Source organism: Candoia aspera, chromosome 12 (genome assembly GCF_035149785.1).
Source record: "Candoia aspera isolate rCanAsp1 chromosome 12, rCanAsp1.hap2, whole genome shotgun sequence".
NCBI classification, from domain to species: domain Eukaryota; kingdom Metazoa; phylum Chordata; class Lepidosauria; order Squamata; family Boidae; genus Candoia; species Candoia aspera.
In genome coordinates this window covers 10,883,604-10,892,482 of record NC_086164.1, presented here as the reverse complement: position 1 = coordinate 10,892,482, position 8,879 = coordinate 10,883,604, and the positions used below count along the sequence as shown (strand labels likewise).

Here is an 8,879-nt window from a genome sequence, read left to right as displayed (position 1 = left end):
GCTTCGGTCCCTTAGTGACCTTTCGCTAGGATTATGTGGCAGCAGCAGCTGCTGCTTTGAATTCTTCTGTAAGCTTCTGTATGTGTTACCAGTAACGGCCTCTGGACATTTTGTCTTCGATTTTTTCAAGCATCAAGGTCTTATTAGTGCTCCAGTGAGCAGCCTGGTTTTATTCATCTAATTCTGAATGTTTTGTTTTTTATTTAGTACTCACCAATTTTCTGCAGTATCACATTTCAAGAGCATTTGTTTTCCTTTGTTTAGCCTTTCTGATGATCTGCAGATTTCACAGCCATATCTTATAAGTGGGAAAACCAGGATATGACCATCATGGTTTCTTGTCAGCGTGATGTCTCTTTCCTATTTTGTCTAGATCTGTCATTTTTCTCCCAAGGAGATAGATTTTTATTTCATGGCTAACAGTCACCATAATGTCTGTTATGGTAACCCATCAAGTTTGGTACCTTTTCAACTTCTCTTGACTATTTGCACTGAATTGGCATTATCTGTGGAGGTATTGTGATGATGATGCAGGAGACCAGCTTTTGCACTCTCTCACCTTCAAAGAAGTTAGCTAGATCTTAGAAACCCTGAGGCAAAAACGGGAATAAAAAGGAAATGTCAAGCTGGAAGGGACACTGTTTATAAACAGCTTTTTCCAACCAGGTGCTCCTCAGATACGTATTAATCCCTGGCATGTGGATTGGGATAAGGGGCATCACAGGGCAACAGATCTTCATCACCACAAAGCTTGATATCTTCCAAATATGGATCACAACTCCTCCTCATCCCCAGTCAACATGTTGGGGGAGAAAGAGTCTTGTAGTCCAAAATAGCTGGACAGCATGATGCTAAGTAAAACTCTTTTATAACCTCTCTTATCTCTGCCATCAGATACAGACCACCTAATTTCTCAACCATTCTGCTTGCTGTTATTTCTGAATTACTGAGATTTCATAAGAATAATTATCAAGCTATACTTTCTTACACAGATCCACAGAGAATTTCTTAAAGACCAATTTGCTTTCTTTAATTCTCTAACCCCATTTTCAAATTTGATCTAAACTACAAGCCTTTGTTTATACTCAAACAGCAAGTCTTTGGACATTGTTTAAGAACTAAAGCAGCAGCTTAAAAACAAACCCCATTGGATCCAGTGAGATTTATTTATAAGAAAATGTACCCAGGATTGCAATGCATGAGTTCTTTCTACAAAAGCACACTAAGATGTCCTTTTTCAATTTGCATAAAATATTCTAAACACTAAATGTTTAAAATTGTATTACTCTGTTTTTCAAACGGCCAAATATTTGTTAGGAAACCAGCTAGTACTTAGTGAATGGAATTCTGTTCTGTGTTTTATACCCAATATTTTGGGTTCAATTTGAGTTAATACTGAAATTACGCAATTCAGTGGCTTTTGGACCCAAACTATAGCAAATGGTGGGGCTGCGGGTTAAACCGCTGAGCTGCTGAGCTTGCCGATCGGAAGGTCGGTGGTTCGAATCCGTGTGACGGGGTGAGCTCCTCTTGCTAGTCCCAGCTCCTGCCAACCTAGCAGTTTGAAAACATGCAAATGTGAGTAGATTAATAGGTACCGCTTCGGTGGGCAGGTAATGGCGTTCTGTTTAGTCATGCTGGCCACATGACCACGGAAGTGTCTACGGACAAACGCCGGCTCTTCGGCTTTGAAACGGAGATGAGCACCGCCCCCTAGAGTCGGACACGACTGGACTTAATGTCAAGGGAAACCTTTACCTTTACTTACAAACCTTTCAGTACATTGGACAGCAATCTTGTACAGCATTTCTGAAAAACGTGAATGGCATACAGTACTGTAGTCAAACTTTTACATTTTCTACTATTATAAAAGCCATTTCAACTTTTTGCCAAATAATCTCTGTATTTCAGAAAGTTCTGCTGTATTGTCAAAGCTTTGTTATCCCAAAGGAACTGAGCTCACCACAGAGAAAAACTGATCATATTTGTCATGATCAGTATGTTTTTAGTATGTTCAAACCCAGCTGAAACTAAATAGTTTTATAATCTTGAGGTTCTTGACTCAACTTCTTATCATTCAAAAAAACAATACATGGCAACAGGCAAGATAGATGGTATTGTATTCCTGCATGCGTGGTACAAATAAATAAAAAAATAAATGCAACAACCCATAATCTAAAAAGCAACTTTCCTCCAAATTTCAAAAAGTTTATTTTTATAAATTGGGTGAGGGGAGAGAGAAGAGCAGGAGGAGGATGCAAACCAGACAGTATGACGAAAGCAACATATATATATTTATATATAATTTTTAAAAATGTATTTCTCTTGATAGTGGAGACTTGCCTTTCATATGCACCCAAGCTGAACAATAAAAACCTCTCATTAACAGAGATCTCACAATGTCTTGGCTTAAGAGAGACCTATGCAGAATAGAAAATTGATTACACTGTTAGCATCACCTTCGAGCAGTGTTTCTCAAGCTTGGTGACTTTAAGATGGGTGGATTTCAACTCCCAGAATTCCCTGGCTGGGGAATTCTGGGAGTTGAAGTCTACCCATCTTAAAGTTGCCAAGGTTGAGAAACACTGCCTTAGAGTAATCTGTGACTCTTAGAAGTCAGAGTGAGTAGATGGCCAAAGAAGCAGATTTACATGGGGACAGACAGTGAACAGTCCCTGATCTTTTGCCAGCAGCCACACAGACAGACTTGCGGGGAGAGAGACCTGATGGATTTATTATTGTCTGTACAACATCCTTTATTGTCTGCTGAGAAAGGGTGGATGCATGCATTGCTTGGCATAGGTGAGTCAGGAAAGAGAATGAGCAAGGACTGCACTGGGAACTTTCTTCCCAGACTTTCTGCCCCCGAAGGAATGCAGTTTGGCACAGAGGCAATTCAAGCAAGCAATTCAGCTGTCCACCTCTTTCACCCATGCACACAGATACATAGATGCACGTGGACACTTACACACTCAATACAAGAGACACTTATTTCTTTTTAGATCCAATAAACGATGATGACACACTTGTGTGTGGGAGGCAGATGGCAATAGCAGAGGGCAGCTCAAGAGGTTCTGAGTGCATAAGCCAGGTTGAAATTTAACTGGCTAATTGAAGGATTTTCCCCATGCTCCAAATTGGAACCCTTTCCAAAACCAACCAATAAATCAATAAAGGACAAAAAGAGACACGTTGCTCTGTTTTAGGTGTTTTGTGGAGAGAACTGTAAAGAGGGTCCGTATGTCCCTTACAAAGGCACCCACTAGGACACCTTGATTTTGCCCTTCTCTGGGGCTGCATCTGCCAGCAACAGCTGCTCTTCCCCATTCACTGTCAGGGTCCTCTTCTCCGGTGGATGGTCCTCAGGCTGGCGCGCAATCAGCAGGCGGCAGGTGAGCAGGATCCCAAAGACCAAGGCATGGGCATAGCGCTTGAGTGGGTCACCCACTAGTTGATGAAAGAAGAGCACAGCCAAAACAAGCAGCAGCAGCACAAAGTTGGCTACGTCTTTGGGGCGACCTGGAACCAGGGTCATGACAATCCCACATGCTAACTCGAGAGCTCCAATGCTCTTGCGGAGAATGATGGAGCTGACCCCCATCCTCTTCAGCATGGGCAGCGCCCTCACATAGCTCTTGTAGGCACGCTTCTGCAAGCAAAAGAACATGAGCACAGCATTCATGACTGGTTTGGACCCAAGTTATAATTTATTTCACTCTCAGATTCTTTGGAAGCAGATGGAGTATAGCCTGGATAGGCTGATATCAAGTCAGACAGGAAACATCAATCTTATCACATGAAGGGAAGAAACTGACAGTAAAGAACAAAGCTGATCTTCTTCTTCAGCTGGTATTTTGCATGATAGGGTTGGAAAAGAGGACCATAGCTTAATGGTAGAATACATAGTCTAGATAACGAAGGTCTCAGATTTAGTCTCCAGCTTCTTCAGATGGAGAATTTCCTACTGAACCCTTGGGTTGGTATAGTCAGAGTAGACAATCCTGGAATGGAAGGATGGATGGATGATGAATAAATGAATGATGTATGGATGATGGATAGATGGATGATGATGGATAGATGGATGAGCTAAAAATAAAGTAACTTTTTATGCTCCTAGGGATGGCCTTGCCAAATATATGAGCTACTGAAAAACCACTTTGAATATTTAGGTGAAATGTATATATATACTACTATCAGTATAACTTATTCAGAAGAAAGATCCCCTTTGAATCTAGCTCAGCTCCTGTTGACTTCATTGGCATGAAGCTTTCTTGGGAACTGCATGGAAATGGTTCACCTTTGCCTTTATTTGGGATTTTTTTTCCTGACTTCCCACTCCAGTTTTTCACCCTAGGTTTCCCTGGCAGCTTCCCATCCAGGACTAACACAGCATGGCTTCCAAGCTCAGACAAGGCCAGAGGCTGCCACCTGATAAAGCAACTATGGTAATAATGTCTTATATTCTGAGAGGCTACCAGCATAGAATATAAAACAATGTAAGTCATGAACAGAACATGGTTATTACAGTCCCTGAACAAAATAGGGTACAGTTTAAGGAATGGAAATCGTATAAAACAAAACAAATCGTAACTCATCAAATGACTCCTGGGAAAATAAATCGGATTGAGTGCATAAATAAACAGGGTTTGTGTGTGTGTGTAAATAAAGTACCTGCAGAGAAGGACTCTTGCAGCCATTAAAAGAAGGAATGCACAGCTACAAATAGGGAAGAGCAAACCCAGAAATATGTTTATTAACTTCCTAAAGCTGTAGAACTCCCTTTCAAAGAAGGAGGTGGATCATAAGAAAGCAGAGCAATTAAATCTTTTCTGAAAGCCTGCAGTGTTATACATCATATTGTAGCATTGCACTGAAAAACACTGTGTCATAGTGCTCTTGTTCGTACAATACGTTAAGCTATGATATGCTTAACCATGGTTTAATGAGTAATACACAACTGGCTAGGTTCGCACAATAAGCTAAAGCATAATCTGTGCATCATAAATCACAGTGGCAGAGTCCACACAAAACACTAAATCACATACAAGCACCCGCATCTTAGCGTAGGGTGATGTATGAACCTTGCCCAAGGTTGATTCATACATCATGAGAAGTCACAGTTTGTTCCATTGCTCTGTTAGTCCCAATGACTAGATTTATACATTGTGCTAATTCCACAGTTTGTGAGTTTAGCCACAGTTGGCTGAACCCATACCTTATACTGTGCCATCAAACATGATTTGCAAACCGTAAAGAGAGTGGGTTCATATAACTTCAAACCAAACCATACCACATTTTTTTAGCACAATGTGTGAACCCGGTGAGTAAAACAATTAGTGAAATGAATGTTGGTTACTACACCAGTGCAAATATAACTAATTAAAAAGGAAAAGCAGTCCAGTTGACCAGGGTTATCAAGCTCTTGGAAATGCAAATAAAGAGAAGGCATCAGGATAAGAAAAAAAACAAGGACAACCTGAAGTGTTTTCTAGTTTACAATCAGCCTGACATTATATGATATCTCTAGGATTTTGTCTTACTTTCTGCTTTTCAAAGCACTTCAAATGTCTCAGGGGGACAGCTTGGCACAGAGAGTCATTCATCTGATATTTAGGACTGTGGCAAGAAGGAAAGGGAAGGGAAGGGAGAGAGGGTGAGAGGGAAGGGAAGGAGAGGGAGAGAGGGGAGGGAAGGGAAGGGAAGATCATGCTAGAAAGTTCCACTGTTGTTTGTTCCCAGAGATTACAAGTCTGGCCATTTCAGTAATGCCGTGGGAGTGAGCAAAACCTACTGGAAGAGACATAAAAAAGAAGCACCTTCATGTTTTGTCTGCCTGCATTGCCACACAGCTGGATCTCACCACCTGATTCCTTAAGAGAAGACATAGAAGGAGCTGGAAATAGACCTCTTCTTTGACAGAAACAGATGCCTCTCTCCTCTCAGCCCAACCTTCCAGGCTGATGGAAGACCCCAATTTGTCATTTTCTAGAACCTTCTCTCGGGGAGAGCATTCCACTGCGTTTGGCTGCAGGCAACCTGAAACATGTGGGTGCCTGTAACAGGTTATCAGGGTACAGAAGCAAAATAATGGGAGTGTGTGTGACTCTGTTACAACAACATCGGGGGTCTTCTATATTCATGTGGGCCACCTTCTCCTCACCTGAATGAGCAATGACTTATGTGCGGAAGAAGCCCTCCTCTGTATCTCTCAAAGATGACCTGTTAGTAGCCCTGTACTGTCTCATCCGCTTCCAACACCAAAACCATTTAGATCACCTCCCTTGCTTCCTCCTGGGAATAACAATAAAGAGGTCCTCTCTGTTCTAGAATGTCTTTCTATGCTTCTGGATGGCTTTCTTGCCTTCTCTTCTTTTACCTGCTACCAGTTTTCTCTCCCGCTTCATTGGATGGCACGGCAGACTGCCTTAGGAAGAAGGGAATGGCAAAGGAATCTCTCCACTAACTAAGAGGGAAGATGGGAGAGTTTCCAGAACAAGTGAAGATGAGACAGTGTGTGTGGGGTTGGGTGGTACTCACTCCCTTTCTGCCCTTCTCTGACCACTGCTGCCATTTGTGCCATGGAAAGCCACAGCTCCTAGGATAACAGTGCTGCCAGCTGGCAAGATGTCTCCCACCACCCCTGTATTTACTCACCATCTCATTGTAGGCATCCTTGCTGAGCCTAGGGGTCAGTTTGATGGTCCCCATAAAGACAAAGAAGAGTCCCAAGGCCACGGAGAGGGCCACTATGGTTATAGTTCGGGGTGAGGCCATTGGGCTCAGGCTGCAGCTGCTGCTCCGTGCGTGCTCTGACCCCCTGGCTGTGCAAGAGATGGTCAGTCACCATGGAAGGGGATGGGGAGCGGAAGGCTGCAGAAACAGAGGGGATGACACAAAGCAGAGAGGAAATGCCTCTCCTGCTCAGCTGCCTCTGGGTCCTAACGTCCCACTTTTTCACCACGTTGGCAAGGTGACATCTGCCAAACAACAGGCAGGAAAGGCTGTGGAAGAGACTGTGTGAGCTTGTCATGGCACCCACCCTCCGAAATTTCTGGCAAAAGCCTTGTACTTGTCCATGATGGCTCTTGGCCATGCAAGAAAGCTGCAGAACAGTTTGATGATCACTGATGGAAATGCTAAAGAACATGTCGTAGCAGCTGAGGTGGTTAAGGCTGGCAATTTTAGCCCTAAAACAATTCCAATCCTCCTCTTCCTCCTCCTCTTCCTCCTTTCTTCTCAGCAGGTAACCCCCTTGACCACTTCATTAACAATTCCATTCCCAGATATTACGTAACCGTCTTTAAGGTGCCACAAGGCTATTTGTTGATTTTGCTACAAAACACTTGCAGTTCCAAGATCTTACCCTGTAGTCCACCGAAACTGACCATTTGTTTCCCTTTATCCCTTCTCCTCTGTATCTGCCAAGCTGCTGCCCTATTCCCATCCTTCCGTGACAATGAAGACATTAAAATTCCTCATCCAGACCTATCTGTGCTGTGGCCAATTTGGAGGAAAGAAACTTGGCTTTCTTCAAATTGGCTCAATAAATCGGTGGGATTGATGGCAACCCATACTGTGCCCTGTTTGTTGGCCATATAGAGTGAGCAGGGTTCGGAGATGCGTAACAGCTGCATAATTACACAGATAATGAACATTCTGGTGCTAGAAACACACTAATTCTTATTATTGAGATAGAATACTGTTGCAAGCAATTCCAAAAGATAGTCAGCCAAATGGATGGCCACTGAGAAACATTTAAACTGGAGCAGTCTCTTCTGGGCAGTAAGTCACAGGAGGCAAGAATTTATTTATTTATCCAATTTCTCCCCACCCATCTCCTCCCATCAGGGGACTAGGATAGGAGTATCAAGCCGTTGGGGGTCTGGAGTCCATGATTTGAACTGGTTTTTTTTTTTTTCCCCATTCTCATTCCTGAGACTCTAGCTCAGGGCTGAAGTATTGTGATAGAAATCTCTCCAGTTAAAATAGTAAATAATGTGAAGAAGGTCGGCCTGAGATACTTGAGTTGCTTATCAGAGTAGAGTAGAGAGAAACATTGATAAATCATCTGCTTGCTCATATGGCAGCCTCCAACTGCAAAGGACAAGTGCAAGATTGGCACAAAGGTAAAACAAGGGCCCCAGAATGCTAAAATATCCCCTACACACAATAGGAATGGCATTGAAACACCTTAGATGAGCCTACATCCCAGTAAGTTTCCACAGTATTATCAAATGCACAGACCATACTAGTTTGTCAGAAAGAAGGTCATCAAGAAATGACGTGATGGGATTAAATGACCACCTTAAAGTTCATGAGATGTTTTGATCCCTTTCTTTGCAAAATCAGCATTTGAGATGTCTACAGGACTCTCTTAGAACCAACATTCTAGGTACAAACCTACAGAAGCTCAGTCAAAGCTGTAAGATCATCACTCCAGGAATGACACTGACCTGTATACATTTAAGCCATGGTTTATTTAACCAAAGTTTATTGAATGTGCCACAAAACTGTTGGCTTTATCCAGCACTCCAAACCAAAACCAACCAACCAAACCAACCAGATGACGTCTTGGCAGAAAGTACGGATCAAGAATATATGGAGTCCTTTTAAACTTCTTTTCAAGAATTGTTTCAGGAAATGATTTGGCTCTCAAAGACAAGCAAAGCACAACTGAGCATTCTAGGTAATCTAACTGGGTCTGAAGTTCTAAGCAGAGTTCCTGGAGTTCTCATTTAAATCAATGGGACTTGAAACATGCTTAGGTTTGTCTGTAAGGAACTCACATTTGTATCAATCATGATGGAAGCCTATGTCAGCAATGATTTAAAGAGAAAAAAATTAAGACATTGATTGGGTTCACACATTATACTAGGTGA

At 42.4% G+C, this 8,879-nt stretch overlaps 1 protein-coding gene across 1 annotated transcript; it reads right to left on the bottom strand.

Moving 5' to 3' along the window:
* Positions 1–2,176: 2,176 nt before the first annotated feature.
* On the bottom strand, positions 2,177–6,915 carry TMEM35A (transmembrane protein 35A). Its single transcript, XM_063313643.1, has 2 exons — positions 6,655–6,915; positions 2,177–3,649 (listed from the first exon to the last, which is right to left on the bottom strand). The coding sequence occupies exons 1-2, from the start codon at positions 6,772–6,774 to the stop codon at positions 3,263–3,265; spliced, it is 507 nt and encodes a 168-aa protein (XP_063169713.1). The 5' UTR covers positions 6,775–6,915; the 3' UTR covers positions 2,177–3,262.
* Positions 6,916–8,879: the final 1,964 nt, after the last annotated feature.

Bases quoted from the DNA above. Each gene is read 5' to 3' on its own strand.
- TMEM35A (XM_063313643.1), bottom strand. From the start codon at position 6,774: ATGGCCTCACCCCGAACTATAACCATAGTGGCCCTCTCCGTGGCCTTG. The intron at 3,650-6,654 runs GTGAGTAAATAC...TTTTGCTTGCAG, and splicing joins AGGATGCCTACAATGAGATG to AAGCGTGCCTACAAGAGCTA.